The sequence below is a fragment of the Suricata suricatta genome, chromosome 16 (genome assembly GCF_006229205.1).
Source record: "Suricata suricatta isolate VVHF042 chromosome 16, meerkat_22Aug2017_6uvM2_HiC, whole genome shotgun sequence".
NCBI lineage: Eukaryota > Metazoa > Chordata > Mammalia > Carnivora > Herpestidae > Suricata > Suricata suricatta.
The window spans coordinates 48,129,956-48,147,736 of record NC_043715.1 but is presented as its reverse complement, the minus strand read 5'-3'; the positions used below and the strand labels follow the sequence as shown (position 1 = coordinate 48,147,736).

General features: G+C 49.8%; 1 protein-coding gene across 1 annotated transcript in view; it reads right to left on the bottom strand.

Moving 5' to 3' along the window:
• Window positions 1-6,259, bottom strand: part of IGSF23 (immunoglobulin superfamily member 23) — a 14,926-nt gene extending 8,667 nt beyond the window's left edge. The window contains exon 1 of the mRNA XM_029926360.1: window positions 6,124-6,259. Coding sequence (XP_029782220.1) covers window positions 6,124-6,187 — 64 coding nt within the window. The 5' untranslated portion in view covers window positions 6,188-6,259. The remainder of the gene's footprint in view (window positions 1-6,123) is intronic.
• Between the last annotated feature and the right edge of the window lie 11,522 nt (window positions 6,260-17,781).

The window sequence follows — 17,781 nt, the reverse complement described above, 5'->3', positions numbered from 1 at the left end:
CCCACCCCACTCTTCTGCCTCTCACTGGGGTGGTGGCCATTGCAGTAAGAATGCAAGGTCCAGTCGGGGCCCCTGGGTGGCTCAGTTGGTTAAGCACCCTGACCTCGGCTCAGGTCATGATCTCACAGTTTGTGGGTTCAAGTCCTGTGTCAGGCTCTGTGCTGACAGCTCAGAGCCCGGAACCTGCTTCGGATTCCTTGTCTCCTTATCTCTCTGCCCCTCTCCCGGTCATGCTCTGTCTCTCTCCATCTCTCAAAAATAATAAACATTAAAAAAAAAAGAATGCAAGGTCCAGCCATAAAAGAGGACAGAAGAGACGGAAGCCTTTGTGGTGAAAAAGTAAAGAAACTTCTGCCAAGTTAAAAAAAAAATACCACCTACAAAGTCAAAGAACAATGAATGACATACCAGGAAAAATGATTTGCAATGGACCTCGCAGACCGAGAGCTCATTTCACCAATATATAAAAAGCTCTGAGATATCAATAAGAAGAATGCCAGCAACCCAACAGAAACATGTACAAAGGATACGGGCAGGCAATCCATAGAACAGACAATTCAAATGTCTCTTGACCTAGGGGAAATGAGCAGCCATGCTCACAGTAAGAGAAATGCAAATCAAAAACACTGAGGTAATGCCTTTCACCTCTCAGGATGGCAGAGATCCAAGAGTTTGATGATGTGTCATGTTGATGAGGTTGAGGGCAATGGACGGAATGTTTTATGCGTGGCTCATGCAATCCCGTGCAGAGCGCATGGGCTTTCCGGATTAAAAATTCCCATATCCTTTGACCCTGAAATTAAACACCAGGGAATGTGCTCTATGGATACATTTTCCCAATATGAAATGACTTATGGGGGTGGGAGCACCTGGGTGGCTCAGTCGGTTAAGTGTCCGGCTTTGGCTCAGGTCATGATCTCACAGTTCGTGGGTTCGAGCCCTGCATCAGGCTCTGTGCTGACCACTAGCTCAGAGCCTGGAGCCTGCTTTGGATTCTGGGTCTCCCTCTCTCTCTGACCCTTCCCTGCTTGCACTGTCGCTCTCTGTCTCTCAAAAATAAAACATAAAAATTTAAAAAAAAAAAGATTACGGACAGGGTCATTTGCCACATCTTAGTCATCATGGCTAAAGATTGGAAATATCCCAGTGACTGGCCATAGGGAATGGATTTAATAAATTATGGTCCATTCATACAATGGAGCAATACAGTTGTCGAAACGGGGAGGAAAACCTCCGGAAGACCATGAACTGAGAGGGAGAGATCCCCAAAGTAAGCAGTTGAGATAGAAACACAAACGGCTGGACAGTTCTTATGGTACGCCAATGTGGTGTAAAAACGGGAGAGAAGTAGATATAATGTTTGTGTTTCTTATAAACATAGAGACTGTGGAAGGATGCACAGACAGGCTACCTGTGTGTGCCGGTGGGGATGGGGGACCTTTTATGTATCTTTGAGATTTGAACCGTGGGAATCTGTAGCCCATTCAAAAACCTTAGTAAAATTTGAATAAAGGATATAAGAGAGCATAAACTATGTTCTCAGTAGTGTCTCTCCCTCTCTCTCTCTCTCTCTCTCTCACACACACACACACACACACACACCCCCCACAGGGTAGGCTCCAGAACTGGACTGCCAGCATGGGGCGTTTGGGTGGCTCAGTCAGTTAAGCATCCAGCTTTGGCTCAGGTCATGATCTCATGGTTGGTGGGTTCGAGCCCCATGTCGGGCTCTGTGCTGACAGCCCAGAGGCTGGAGCCTGCTTTGGATCCTGTGTCTCCCCCTCTCTCTGCCCCTCCCCTACTTGTGCTCTCTCAGAAATGAATAAATGTTAAAAAAAAAAAAAAAAAAAAGAAAGAACAGGACTGCCTGTGTGCAAGTCCCAAAACTTATTAGCTCTGGGGGCTTTGGGAAAATTACTTACCCTCCCTGAACCTCAGTTTCCTTATCTATAAAATGGGAATGATAACATCTCCAGTGGTTTTCAATTGGGGACGAATTTGTTCCCCCAGGGGATGTTGGCAGTGTCTGGAGATTTTTTGGTGTCACCACCCCAGGTGGGCGGGGCGCTACCAGACCCAGCCAGGAGAGGCCAAGGATGGCTGCAAACATCCTTTGAGGCTCGGGACAACCCCGACCAGAAGGAATCTTTGGGCCCCAAATGTGAGTAGTGTCGAAGTTGAGAAACCCTGATCTGACGCCTGCCGAGTGCTAGAGCAGTGTATGAACAAGGTGATTGTCGAATCAGTGCCTGACTTTATAGTGATCATCACTGTCATCATTTCTGCGTCCACAATTGCAGGTGTTAGGTGTACTGCAAGTATGCCTTTTAAAGATTAAAAAAAAAAAAAAAAAAGCAATATAGGGGCGCCCGCTGGCTCAGTTGGTTGAGCGTCCAAATTCGGCTCAGGTCACGATCTCACGGTTCGTGGGTTCGAGCCCCGCGTCCGGCTCTGTGCTGACAGCTCAGAGCCTGGAGCCTGCTTCCGATTCTGTGTCTCCCCCCTCTCTGCCGCTCCCCTGCTCGCACTCTGTCTCTCAAAAATAAGTAAATGTTTTAAAAATGTATAAAAAGCACTATAATAACCTCTTAAGGCTCTGAAATGCCCACTTACAGAACACATGTGAAAACATCATCTCTTTTCTTGAATGAGAAGTGGTGGCAAGCGGGTAATGACCCCCGGGCGGCATCGCTGGGTGCAAACAGCGCTGTGCTCCGGAAGCGGGTGTGAGAGGTCAGCTGCAGGGGATCCGGTGGCCCAGGCTCTGCCAGCCGTTTCCTTGGGCAGGGAAACTGAGGCACCGTGAGCTGGGGTCTCAGATCCAAGGTTGTAGGTGGCGAGCCAGGAGTTGTCCCACAAGACTGATTTCATCTGTGAGTTGGCTGCTGGTAGGACCCTTCCATTCCCCTGCTCACAAGCCTTCCGTGGCTCCCCAGTGTCCTCAGGACACTGTGCAGACACGCTGGCCTGGCCCCTCCCACATCTCCACGCCCCTCTCACCATCTCCCCTCCTTCGCTGCATCAGACAGACTGAACTCCGGGCAGTGGCGCTGGCCTCCAGGCCTTTGCCTATGCTGGTCTTCCTTCATAGAATGCTGTTCCCTCTAATTCTTTATCAAGCTGTGGTTCCAGTTTCAGCTCAGGTACCCCTTCTTCTGGAGCCTTCCCTGACCCTCAGGCGTGCTTGGCAATAGATACTACAATGTTTGGGTAAGGACCTCAATAGATGGAGTGAGGTCTTGCTCTTTGCTGCAAAGTGACAGGAATAAAGTGTTCTATCCAAGGACCAAGGTATCGCTTTTTCTTTTCCTTCCTTCCTTCCTCCTTCCTCCTTTCTTTCTTTCTTTCTTTCTTTCTTTCTTTCTTTCTTTCTTTCCTTCCTTCCTTCCTTCTTTCTTTTTCTTTCGTTCTTTCTTTCTTTCTTTCCTCTCTCTCTCTCTTTCTTTTTCTTCCTTCCTTCCCTTTCCTTTTTTTTTAAATTTTATTTATTTTTGAGAGACAGAGAGTGAGCAGGGGAGGGGCAGAGAGAGAGGGAGAGACAGAATCCGAAGCAAGGCTCCAGGCTCTGAGCTGTCAGCACAGAGCCTGAAGCAGGGTTTAACTGCCTGAGCCACCCTGGAGCCCCTTCCTTCCTTCCTTCCAGTTTATTCATTCATTTTTGGGAGAGAGAGAAAGCACAAGTGGGGGAGGGTCAGAGAGAGGGAGAAAGAGAAAATCCCAAGCAGGTTCCACATCATCAGTGTGAAGCCTGATGGGGGCTCGAACCCAGAAATCATGAGATCAAGGACCTGAGCCAAAGTCAGATGCTTAAGCTCAGCTGGATGGAGCTCCAGGGTGTTGCTTTTCTATCTCTAGGGAAACGATTTGCATACCTCGGCTTTTGTGAAACAAAGGGCACAGGTATGCAATTTGCTTATCTGGTGGCACAGTTTTCCGAGCTCTTTTTGATTTGGACAGCTTTAGAAGGTCCTTCCCTGGCCCCCTCCTCCTGCCCAGCTTCCGAGCTGGGCCCTCTCCTTTGGGCCCCTCCATTCCTGCCCTACCCACTCTGGGCCTGGACTGTCTTCTCTTCAGACTGTGGGCCGTTTTGGTCACCGCTGCCCCCCCCCCCCAGCACCACCCCTCACAAGCTGGGCACGCAGCAGGCACGCAGGACTGTGGGCTGAGTTTGTGATCAAAGTGGAAGATCTCAGGTCACCCTGTCTGCTTCTGGGATCGAGTTCTGACTCCGGCACGGTTGCAGGGGCCTAGCGATTCGATGAGTGTCCTGCGGACATCTCAAGACCCCCGTCTTTGCAACCCCTACTCCAGAGGCTGTAGGATCATGGTTTCATTTGTAGACTCTGAGGCCGCTAAACCCGGGTTCACAACCACTTCTTACTTCTGGGCTCTGAGCCTCAGTTTCCCCACCCGTCAAGGAGGGGGGTTGATAGTAACCATTTCACAGGAGTGCCTGAGAGTCAATGAGATCATGAGTTTTCAGGTCTGCGGACAGTGTAATTTAGGTATCACATATATATGTGCATGTGTGTGCGTATATACACACACATATATTTTATTTTTTAATGATTTTATTTATTTTTGAGAGAGAGAGAGAGAGAGAGACAGGGTACAAGCAGGGACAGAGTACGAGTGGGGGAGGACAGAGAGACAGGGGGACACAGAATCTGAAGTAGGCTCCAGGCTCCGAACTGTCAGCACAGAGCCTGACGCGGGGCTCGAACTCACAAACTGCGAGATCATGACCTGAGCTGAAGTTGGACACTTAACTGACTGAGCCACCCAGGTGCCCCTATACACACATATTTTAAGCTTTCCAGATGAAGGATGGGATGTCAGAGCTGGAACGACAGAGATTATTCCAGAACTCTTACTTTATAGGAGCGTGGTTATTCGATCAGGGACATTCCCTGAACATGTATATGCCTACACACCCCAGATATTACACGTGACTTCTCCTGTGTCCTCAAAGTCTCCACAAAGGCGCGTGGGGGGCTCAGTCAGTTAAGCGTCCGACTTCGGCTCAGGTCATGATCTCGTGGTTCATGGGTTCCAGCCCTGGGTCGGGCTCTGTGCTGACAGCTCAGAGCCTGGAGCCTGTCTTCAGATTCTGTGTCTCCCTCTCTCTCTGCCCCTTCCTTGCTCATGCTCTGTCTCTCTCTCTCTCTCAAAAATAAATAAACATTAAAAAAATAAATAGGGTGCAGTTTGCAGTTTTGAAACAAACACAGAACCAGACCTTTTAAGACCTGGAAATGGAAGCAGTTCCTTTATTTTGTGAGGGGGGCATGTGCGTTGTCTTTGGCAAGTGTGGCCTTAGGAGTCAGACAGCCTGGGCTCAAAATCCTCCCTCTGCCATTTCTAAGCTGTGTGGCCTGGGGAAGGCATGCAACCTCTCTGTGCCTCAGTTTCCCTTGCTATGAAATGGGGATCCTGTAGCCCTTACCTCATAGGGTTAAGAATGAAATGTTCCTACACGAAAGCGCTCAGAACAGGCGGGCATGCAGGAGAACTCAGTCACATGACCTCTTTATGACGGTTGTCATTTGATTATTTACAAATTATTATTACATGTAGATAGCAGGCGTGAGATGGAGTGTTCAGGTGAAAAAGGGCGGGGCCGGGGTGTCCTTAATTCGGATTCTACCCTGACCAGCCAGCCATCTTGGGCAGGTGACTCTGCCCTTCGCTGAGCCTCCTTTACTCCTTTGGGTGTTTTCTAAAATCTAGTTTTTTAATGTTTATTTATTTTGAGAGGGAGAAAACACAACTGGGGGGAGGGGCAGAGAGAGAAGGAGAGAGAGAATCCCAAGCAGGCTCTGTGCTGTCAGTGCGGGCCCGACATGGGGCTCGCACTCAGAACCTTGAGATCATAAGATCGTGCCCTAAGCTGAAATCAGGAGTTAGACACTTAACGGACTGAGCCACCTGGCGCCCCTCACTTTCTTCCTTTAAAAAAGGGTCAGTAGCACAGCCTCTCGGGGATTTCATGAGCTGCTATGCATATTTTCCCAGTGACCAGAGTCAGAGCTCTGAGTGCAGGCGACTCTGACTTGGACACTCCCTAGTTGTGTCCTCTCCCTGTCCCCAACCCTTGGGTGAAGCCACCCGTCCCTCACGCACCTGTTAGAAGCAGCCTCTTCCAGGGAGGGCTGTGGCCAGGGCCGGCGCCCAGAAGACACCCCATGCCGCGTTCTGTCCAGCTGCCGCGGCGCCGAGGTGGTCCTGGCCCAAGTGGGGCCGCCTCCCTAGATCGGCACAGGCAAGTACACAGCCGTGGCCCCGCCCCCGCCCAAGCCACACCCCCGACCCCTTCCTGCCCTCCTGCGTTGGGCTGGGAATTCACTCCCCCACCCCGCTAGTCTCTAGCACTAGGTTAGTGGTAGTGGTGGGTGGGGAGCAGGCAGGGACAGGAATCTGGGAGAAGGGGCTCTAGGGTTTCACTCCCCTCCCTCTCTACCCCTTCCCCCCTTCCAGCCCTGGGAGAGTGCTGAAGATGGAGGGTGAGGCAGAACTGTCCTGCCTGTTACTTTATTTACGTCAGAGGAGAGGAATGGCCAAAGGTCATCAGGTAAGAGGTAGTGGAGAGGATGGAGGGGGGCACCTTTTGCTGGCCTCCTGACTTTGCTCCAGACGCGGTGACTATCAGCTCTGAACCTCTACTCTTCACCTCTGTAAAATGAGGATGTTGGTGGTCATCCAGGGGTCTCAGAGTCAATGGGGCCTCTGGACATCAAATACCCCGCAGAGTGCCTGGTGTATAGTTGGTGTTCAACGAATTGGCAGTAGCTATTGAAATAATGCTAAGTATTGCTGTTGGTATCCAGGATGTCCTGCGGGCATGCGCGGAAGCCCTTTCTCAGGGCTCAAACTATATCCTGAATTTTGGATTCTGGAAGGATAAGCCACGAAAGCCCCTTTTCTCAAGTTTTTGACCCATTCTTCCCTCCTTAATAAATGTGTCGCTCAAACTAATAGGTGGTGTTTATTGCACACCTCCCCTATGCTGGGCACAGCGTTTGCCCTTTCATTTTTTTTAAAATTTTTGTTTTAAAAATTTTTTAAATTTATTTTTGAGAGACAAAGAGAGACAGTGCGAGCAGGGAAGGGTCAGAGAGAGAGGGAGACACAGAATCTGAAGCAGGCTCCAGGCTCTGAGCTGTCAGCACAGAGCCTGATGCGGGGCTCGAACCCACAAACCGTGAGATCATGCCCTGAGCCGAAGTCAGAGGCTTAACTGACTGAGCCACCCAGGCGCCCGCCCTTTCATTAATTAATTGAATACTCATGGCAACCTGAGGGGTCAGTATGACCATCCCCGTTTTCCAGTGTCACACAGAGGCTAAGTAACTCACCCAGCCTCACACAGCTATTCACAGTGACATCGGTCAGTTCTTGGAGGGAGGGAGCTGCCTCAGGGCCTTAGCACTTGCTGCTCCCTTTTCTTAGCGCCTTACATAGATCATTTCAGGTCTGTTTCTTATTCTTGTCTCAAATCAATTATCACCCCCTCAAAAGGGCCTTCCCTCATGCCTCCTGCAGTCAGGCTTCCGCCCTTGCTAGCGAGGCACACTGTTTTATTTTCTTTTCAATATTTGTCCATTTGTTTATTACCTGTGTCCTCTCCCACACCTTCCTCTCTAGAATGTCAGGATGGCAGGGTTTTGTCCGAATTGTGGCTGGCTGTGTCCATAGCGTTTAGAACAGTGCCTGGCATATCATGGGTCCTCAATAATTTTTTTTTTAGTGAATGAATGAATAAGTGTAATAGGTATGTTGGAACTTGGACTCAGCTCTGACTCAGCAGCTCATGCCTCTCCCAGAGAGGTCCAGTTCTACCTTGGGGCAAAGTTGAACTCACAAATCTTTAAAAATAGTCATGATCAAGTGACTTGGTTATATCTTTATTGGCATTAGCCATACTACCTTTTTTATGATTTTTGTGAAGGTCTGCTGGGGTGATTGGCCAGGCCAGGGGACTACTAGTGGGTGATAAGCAAGTATTTGCCACGCAGCTAATAGCCATCTGTGGGTGTTGAGTCTGTGGTTTCAGTGTGTCCAGCTTTTGGGGTACCAGCTCCTGGAGTTTCCTTTGAAAACCAGCCTTCTCCGGCCCCCACAGTGAGTGGGGGAGGGCTGGACTGGTGATTGAAGTGTAACCAATAAGGAGAAGGAGGGGAAGGAGGGGGAGGCAAAGGAGGGGGGAGGGGGAGGCAAAGGAGGGGGGAGGGGGAGAGAGGGAGGAGGGGGAGGGGAGGAGAAAAGTGTCAATTCTCCTTTATGGAATTTCTCTCCCCAAAACCCAGATCCCAGTCTGAATATGAGAAATACTTAGCCAAACCCAAATTGAGGAACATTCTGCAAAATAGCCTTTGTTCCTTCAAATGGTCACAGGCGAGAAATTGTCACAAAGGAGACTCAGGAGATGTGAAGACTAAATCCAATGTGGGGATCCGCGATCAGATCCTGGAACAGAAGGACATTAGTGGAAAAGTTGGTGAAATATGAATAATGTCTAGAGTTAAAAAAAAAAAACCAAAACCAAAAACAAGTCCCACTTGGAGGAAAGAAACAGTCCTAACAATTTCTAGCACTTACGGAGAACTTGACTCTGAGGGGGACACAGTACAGCAGGGGTTGCCGTTCTCCTGGGACAGGGGAGGAAAGCGAGGCACGGAGAGGGTGGCTGACCCATCCGGGGCCATGCAGCTGGTAGGTGGCTGGGCGGACCCAGGCCCCGGGTTCTGGAGTCTGTGACCTTAAGCATTATATGCACCGATCTTTTACTCATTTGAGCCTCCTAACATCCGTAGGTGTTAGATGTTGTTTCCATTTCTTCCAACAGGGAAACAGAGATACAACTGATGTGGTTAAACACATTGTCCAAGGCCAAACTCTTGGAAGTTACACTTACTTCCTTACTCACTCTGGTCCTTGGACACAGTTTCCTGGCTGCTTGAGCCCTTGTGACATCATTCATTTCTCCTGTTGTGTGTGCGTGTGTGCGCACACACGCACACACGTACAGGGGCTAAGTGTGTTGGAGGGGAGCTGTAAAGCATCATTTTATTAATAACAGGATAAACAGCCAGTGCTGGGTGGCTCTGGACAAAGCCGAATCGTAAAAGGCGGCTGGAAGGCCAAAAGGCCCCGCTGTCCTGCCAGGCGCTAGGTTTGGATGTGGTGGTGGGGGGTCTTACTTCACAGGTTTCATGTTTCCGTGGAAGGACCAAGGGAAGCAAACCTAGTTCCCCCCAGGGGGTTTGGAGATATCTGCCTGCCTTTGGGCTGTCACAATGCCTGAGGACAGGACAGTGTTAACGTTTACTGGACGAGACAGCCTGCAAGGATATGCAGGACTGTCCTCTACGGCAGTGGCGCCCCAGTTAGAAACCTGGAGTTGGAATAAGGCTCTGACGTTTGTCCCCACCTCCCTGTGGGGAAGACTGATGAGCCTGGGAGAGGAAATTGAGCTTGTGTGGCTCAGACACTCTTCCTCTGTTTTTTTTCAAAATTTTAAATGTTTATTTATTTTTGAGAGACAGAGCCAGTGAGAATGGGGGAGGGGCAGGGAGAGAGGGAGATACAGAATCTGAAGCAGGGTTCCAGGCTCTGAGCTGTCAGCACAGAGCCCGATGCGGGGCTTGAACCCATGAGCCGTGAGATCATGACCTGAGCCGAAGTCTGACGCTTAACCGACCCAGCCACCCAGGTGCCCCTCTTCCTCTGTTTTTGGCTCTCCCTGTCTCCGGAGAGTGTCCAATTTGTTCTGTCACCTCCTGCCACCACCTCTGTGGTAAAGGGCCTGCCAGAAGTAAGATGATATGGAAGAGAAATGAGTAGGGTCCTCACCCCTGATCTATTAGCCCTCTATTTCATAGTTCCAGAAGTTTTAGCTGGGCACATGGTTGCCTGGAATAAAGACTACATTTCCCAGCCTCCCTTGCAGGAAGTGTGGTCCTGAGGCCAGGTTCTGGTCCGTGAGACGTGAGCATTAGTGCAGTTTTGGGGTCATGCCTTGAAAGGAATGGGGCCTTCCTTTCTTATTTTCCCTTCTTTCAGGCTAGAGTGGGGAAATGGTGGGGTGGCATCTTGGGCCATGAGGACAAACACAACACCATAGAGGTGACCAAGAACAGGATGCAGGAGCCCAGGCTCCCGACACCTTCCCAGAGCTGAGCTGGGCTGGGCTGTGCAGTTACAGCAGAGAGAGCTACATTTATCTGTAATTAAAGCAGTTCTTATTTTGAATCTGTCACAGCCGAATTTATAGCCTCAGGTAAGCTGTTTAATTTAAGGGAGCAGAAAGGAGGGAGAGGTGATGGCCACCCAGCTCAGTGATGTTTCCTGATATTCTTTATTGTTCAGGTAAAAAGCCGACCTGGTGCTCTCCCTCTCTCTCTCTATGGGTTCTGCATTTAGGCCAGGATGGAGGGTGATAGTCATTGATATTTTAAGTCTCCCCTGCAGTGGCTGGTAGAAAAGAAGGTGCAAAGACGGGGAACCTGGGAGCTTGGTTGGTTAGAGTCCGGCTTCAGCTCAGGTCATGATCACACAGGTCGTGGGTTCGAGCCTCGTGCAGCGCTCTGTGCTGACAGCTCAGAGCCTGGAGCCTGCTTCTGATTCTGTTTCCCTCTCTCTCTCTCTGCCCCTCCCCCACTCATGCTCTGTCTCTCAAAAATAAATAAACATGAAAAACAAAACAGAACAAAAGAAGGTGCAAAGAAACCAGCGAGTATCCGGAGCTTCGTCTGCAAAGCAGGCCCTGTTTCCGCTGGGGAAACACCAGATATGGGTTTTTCCCTGGATGTAGGGGGCTGAAGACAAAATGTCCCCGGGGTTTTAGGTTGCGGATTCTTTTGCTCAAGTCTTTCCTTCTGATCGGCCTTTCCGTGCTACCGAGGCTGGGAAGCTAAAACCACGCTTCCTCACTTCCCTCAGAGCCAGGGCTCTGCCAGTCTGACATACTGCGTGAGGTCTGCAAAGGGGAAGTGAAGTGGTGGCCCTGCTTCTAATGTCTCTGCCTGACGGATTTTGACGAGCACAGTCAGGTAGCGGCTGGTATCTTTTTCCGGGGCATCGCCAGCAACGGGCTTCGTGCATTTTGAGGGGCTCCTATCTGTGTGCACCAAGCAAGCACAGTCTGGGTCTGGAGCTAACTAACACCACCAGTAGTAGCAACATTGTGAGTTCCCACATTTCCATGATGGTGGAGGCAGCAGCTTCTCCAGCGGGTCGGTTCTGTGGCTTCAGTTCTTCAGCTTGGGGCGGGGGCGGGGCAGGGCTTACAGAATCGACTTCCTTTTCCTTCCCATCAGACGGCACCTGTCTTTCCCTGGAGTGCATCTGTCTCCTAGAGCCTCTCAGAATTGGAATTAACTCAATCTTAAATCAAATCAGACCCACAAGAATGTTACGGCACCAGACCTAGTCTCCCAAGACTTAGAAAATACAGGTGCGGGGGGCACGTGGGTGGCTCAGTCAGTTGAGCATCCAACTCTTGATTTTGGCTCAGATCATGATCTCACGGTTGTGGGATCCGAGCTGAGTGTGGAGCCTGCTCAAGATTCTCTCTCTCTCCCCTCCCTTCTGTTCTTCCCCTGTTCTCTCTTTCTGTCTCTAAAATTAAAGGAAAAGTAAATAAGGTGCACTAGCATTTCCTACGTGAAAGCAATGTTCTCCGGTTGCTGTTTCAGTCACAGCCCACAGATCGGTAGGAGGAAAACATGAATTTAAGTGACACAACACTGTTTAAATAAAAAGGTCCAGCAGCATTATGGTGTTCTTTTTTAGCTCCACCAGGGTGGGAGAAGAAAGACGTGACAATGAAAATTCCCAAGTCTCTGCACTTTTCAGGAAAAGAGAGTGTCGATGTAGGCAGTATTAGCACGGGCAGCAGATCATTAGTTAAGACAACCAGTCCAGATTGGGGAAGTGCTATGGACTAATCTGTGGTCCCTGTCCTCCATTCCTATGTTGAAACTCTGAATTCCAATGTCACCATTTTGAAGACAGGAACTTTAAAGAGGTCACTGACTTTTAATGAGGTCATAAGGGTGGAGCCCTAATCCAACAGGATCAGAGTCCCCATAAGAAGATGAGATGACACTAGGGGTATGTGCACACAGAGCAAAGGCCATCGGAGGACACAGCGAGATGTTGTCTGTATACAAGCCAAAGAGAGGCCACAGGAGAACCAAAGTCTGCTGCTACTGATCTTGCCCTTCCAGCCTGAGAAAAAAAAATTATGATGTTTAAGCCACCAGTCAACTCAGTAATATTTTGTTAGGGCAGCTCTAGGAAACCAATATGGGAGTTTAAAGGTGGCTCTCAAAGCAAACATCAGTCCTCGAAGTCTGGGTGTCTTAAAAATAAGATTCCTTTGTTAGAAATACATTTACAAGGACAGTTTCATGAGGTAAAGAACCTCTGCTTTTCTGAAGGTGCAGGAGACATCGGAATATTTTCTCTTTCTTGCGTTGCTGAAGTCTTTGTTACCAACAGTTAGAACAGACAAGAGTTTCAGGGCAAAGCCTTGCAATCATCTATCTGTCTGTCTGTCTATCTATCTACCTATCTATCTATCTATTTATCTACCTATGAGTATAAAGAAGCACCTTTAACATGGTCAAAACTTTCACGATGCAAAGGAAATGTGAAGGATTTGGGGGGAAGGTTTTCTATTAGCAATTTCTAATAGAATAACTTCTATTTCTTTTTTTTAATTTTTTATGTCTTTTATTTATTTTTGAGAGACAGAGAGACAGCTCGAGCAGGGGAGGGTCAGAGAGAGAGGGAGATACAGAATCTGAAGCAGGCTCCAGGCTCTGAGCTAGCTGTCAGCACAGAGCCTGATGTGGGGCTCGAACCCACAAACCGTGAGATCATGACATGAGCCGAAGCCGGATGCTTAACCGACTGAGCCACCCAGGCGCCCCAATAATTTCTATTTCTATTATAATCGTGCCTCAGATAAACCTCATTGCCTATGATACTGTGGAAAGTTATGAATAATGGGACTGTTAATAAGTAAACACAAGGCATGCAACGTTTTTCATCCACCAAGATAAAGAGACAAGCAGGATAGAAAAATAAAAATTTTGGTTTGAGTCATGAAATTCCAGGCTGGCTTTGAACCTGGGCAATCATTTGGATTTCCTGACCTGTCACTTTATATCCCATTTGGAGGTTAATGGTGATATTCCCCTAGCCCAGATTTTTGGAAAATACATCTTCACAATTGCCTCACGTCTCAGAGAGTTGTGTTTGAAAAATTCTTGTCGTCTTGCAGAGTGGAGGAGTCTACGATGGTGACAGCTCCAGTCTTCAAGTCTCACTGGGAGGTGGGGCTTCTTCCCTTTAACGTCCACTTCGCATTTTAAAACATTTGAATGGCCATTCCATCCTGCCACCTGTGCCCCTGTTCCTCGCGCTATCCCATGCTTAACTGAGCCTGGGCTATGATCGGATGAGAAAATCAGCCTTTAAAACATCAGTTTGGATGCTTTTGGGTGCACGAGATGGGTGCCCCAATTCAAAATGGTTTGAAACTCTAACACGCACTACTGGGTGGCGGGGATTCCAATGACAGGGCGGTTCCTGGGCTGGTTAACACAGCGGGTCAGTGATGACTCTGGAACCCCGGGTTCTGCCTCTCCCTTCCCGGCTCTCAGCACATGGAACCACATGGCCAATAAAGGCCACGAGCGCCAACAACGTGAGGCGGAAAGCCATTCCATCGCCAGCTGTCTTCAAGAGCCAATAAACATTTCCCATCAGCCCCCAGCAGAGGTCCCCTCATTCGCATTGGCCAAAACCGGGTCACCTGACCAGCCCTGGGGACAGGAGCATCTGATTGGCTCAGCCTTTGGCCAATCAGGATTTGTCCTATTTGAACCGGCTCAGTCTGGATGTCCTGGCCCAGACGAGGGGGAGGAACGGGGCCTTCACGCCACGCTGAGGCTCGTTTGGCGACGAAGGCACCGAGAAGTGGGTGCTGCCGAGGCTCCTCAGCAGCCTCCGCCAGTCTCCCAGCCCTGCCCAGTCCACAGCCTCTCTCCCCAGCCTCGTGGCCTTGTGTCCGCATTCCCCAACCTCGAAGAGCAGCCCCAGGGAGAGGTGTGGCTGGAAGGGGGACCGGCGCCCCGCCCACAGCCACGGGGCTGAGCCCTCCTGAAAGTGGGTCTTCTACCCCAAACGCCCTCGGTTGGCTTAGCTGCAGCTTCGCCCCTCACCCTCATGAAAACTCGCGAGAGGCTCGAGTCCGCAGTGTCCAGGTAAGCGGCCCCCAAATTCCTGACACACACAAACCGAGTGTTGAGTGTCGTCATAACTTTTCAAGCCATGGATTTTCCGAGTAATTCGTTACACAGCAGTAGATGCACCCCTACACGAGAACACCCGGCAGATTCAACGGAGATAATAGAGACGCGTTGGTGTATGCTCAAGTTCAATGCTACTCATTACTGGTTGAATTTTTACTATAGTTTATCATACCCCACCCCCGTCCTCCAGAGGTTTACAATCAGTCCCGTATATGTGCGGCTTGGCTGAACTGAGCCATGTGCCCGTCCTTGGGAAGTGAGAAACGACACCCAACCATGGAAATGTAACGTGAGCCCTATGTGTTTTAAAATTTTTTAGACATTACGTTACAAAGCAAAAAGACAGGCCAATAGAGTATCTGCACCTGTTTGGTCCTGCGTACATAATATTGATTTCAGCTGGTCGTCATTTGGTGGCTTTGGATTAGTAATTGTATTGAAGCTAAATGTAACTAATGTATATCGAGTTGTGAGTCTCCTTGAAGAGTGTATTATGAGCTGTTAACTAAAGAAAAGCTAGCCGAGAATATAATATCCTTAATTATATATAGAGAGGCACTGGTTTTAGTGTTCCTTACCAAACATGGATTGTCTTGACGAACTATTTAAAGTTTTTAATTCAATCCCTGTTAGTTAACGTACGGTGTCGTGTTAGTTTATGGTGTGCAATATTCAATTCCATACACCCTGCCTTCCTCATGACAGGTGCCCTCCTTAATCTCCGTCACCTATCTCGTCCATGCCCCCCCTCCCACACGCCCCCGTAACCATCAGTTTTCTACAGGTGAGTCTGTTTCTTGTTTTGTTTTTTTTCTCTTTATTTCCCTTGGCTAGTTCTCTTTGTAAAATGCCACATATGATTGAAATAATACAGTATTTGTCTTTTTCTGACTTAGCATAATACTCTCTAGCTCCATCCACGTTGTCGCAAATGGCAAGATTTCATTCTTTTTTTATGGGTGACTTAGCTTCCATTGCGTATACACACACATATGTGTATATATACATACACACACACACACACACACACACATCATCTTTTTTCCCCTTCTCTTCTAGGGGTTAGGGTTAAGGTTAGGGTATTTGCCTGGCATCCTGCAGTTTGAGCCCTCTCCAGTGCTCCGGTGTACAAAACCGCACACTTCTGGGGCGCCTGGGTGGCTCAGTCGGTTAAGCCTCCGGCTTCGGCTCAGGACAGATCTCACGGTCGTGGGTTCGAGCCCCGCATCGGGCTCTGTGCTGACAGCTAGCTCAGAGCCTGGAGCCTGTTTCCGGTTCTGTGTCTCCTTCTCTCTCTGCCCCTCCCCCTCTCATGCTCTGTCTCTCTCAGTATCAAAAATAAATAAAACAAAAAAAAAAATTAAAACCACACACTTCTGCAGGGGTGAGCCCCGGCATGGCCGCTGTCCACCAAGCTGACGTAAGGAGGGGATTTGGGGCTCTAAATACTTCTAAAATAGATACTCAGTTGGTTCTTGTGTTTTCATCTCTACTCTCACACCATTTTCAGAACTTTTACCAATTCTTTTTGTTTTTTAAGTTTATTTATTTTGAAGGGGTGGGGGAGGGGCAGAGAGAGTGAATCCTAAGCAGGCTCCGAGTTGTCAGCGTGGAGCCTGATACAGGGCTTGATCTCACCAACCGCAAGATCTGAGCCGGAATCAGGAGTTGGCCACTTAACTGACTGAGCCATCCAGGTGCCTCCAAAATGTGACCAATTCTCAAATATTTGGGGTTGTTTTTAGAATAACTAAGCTTCTCATATATATTGAGTGTTTGGGAACCCACTTTCTTGGATCTGGGGTGATGGTTAGGGTGACTGGTACGTGCTTGATACAATGCAGTTCCAACACCTCTCCAGAGGGTTAGGGTTTGGGACATAGGGGTAGATTAGAGTTACAGTTAGGGTCTGTGACACGCTTAAGAAAAATGTATGGGTGCTCATAGAGATTCATACTCCTAGAGATTTCTATCCTATGAGTCAAGGCCAGAAGACAACAACTACGTTGACTGCTCCTTCCTTGAGTTATTTTCTATTGTTCAGAGGATGACCTTGACCTCTTTTGCCTGGTATTTAGAGTCCTTTGTATTCTGACTTTTCGTGACCTTTCCATTCTGACTTGCTGCCAGGACACAGGGAGGCGTGTGTGCTCCGCATGTGGCCACGGCCGCACTCCCCCAGTTCATGGCAGACGCTGGCCCTTCTTTAGGGGCTACCACAGCTTCCTCTACAGCCCGTTTGTTAAGGCTCCATTGACCCTTCACCACCCCCCACCCCCCGCCCTCACTCCTAGGGCACGGTTCTTGCTTTCGTGGTGCCCGTCACGTCCAGTTGAGGAAATACCTCCGCAGCTCCTCTCTTTACCAAGAGCAAGGGCACCGCTGTGTTCCCTGAGCGCCCCGGTCAGGGCACATATCCGATCGATAGAAGCAGTGCGTTATAGGTCAGAGAGCTACCCTTCACCTCCTGCGTGTCAACCACCAAGCGCTTTGTGAACATGCAGGTGGCTGGGCTCCATTCCAGACCCACTAGATCAGTATCTTGCGAGGGTGAGTCTAGATTTGTGCGTTTGGGGGACAGAAGCGCTGCTGAATGTGTATTTTGGAAAGAGGGAGAGAGAAGGTGAGCAGGGGAGGGGCAGAGAGAAAGGGAGACACAGAATCGGAAGCAGACTCCAGGCTCTGAGCTGTCAGCACAGAGCCAGGCGCGGGGCTCCAACTTGCCAACTGTGAGATGATTTGAGCCGAAGTCGGACGCTTAACCGACTGAGCCATCTAGGCATCCCTCCACTGATGATTCTAAAGTGGTAACAGTTGGGGTGCCTGGGTGGCTCAGTCGGTTAAGCGTCTGACTTCGGCTCCTGCATCCCTGGCTTTGCCTCCGCCGTTCCCTTTGCCTGGAGCAGCCTTCCGCTTTTCTCCAGGTGTCTGAAAGATGCCTGATGGTGTCCACTCTCACCCGGCCAGACCACTAGGGGATGTGGCTAAGCGGCTGGTCAGGCGGGCAGGTCGGGTCAGGGCACCCTCTGTTCTTCTCCCAGCTCAGGCCCCCAACTCGTCTTCCTGTCCCTGCACCTGCAGTCCACCCTCCCACTGCCTCCAGATTCTTGCTGTGGCCTGGCTCTGATCCTGTTGCTCTGGCTGCCACAGGGTCAAGCTTTTGTTACGATGCCACCCTGTCCTGTGCGGCCCGACCGCGCTCTTCTCTGGAAGCTGATACGGGGACACCCCTTCTCCCCTGGTTCTTACGCCCCCTCTATTCTAACCCCAGGAAGTGCTCTGTGCAAATGGCACCTCCGGGTGGTGGAGGGGTGGGTGAGGGCCAGAGTGCTGGTCCAACATGGGTTGGGGGCTGGGCCTTCCATCTCTGGGTGGGTGGGGGTGCCTGTGGGAGATCGGGGCCCCGCCTCACTTCCAGCTCCTGCGATCACCAGTAAACCGGCGCTGTGGCTGCCAC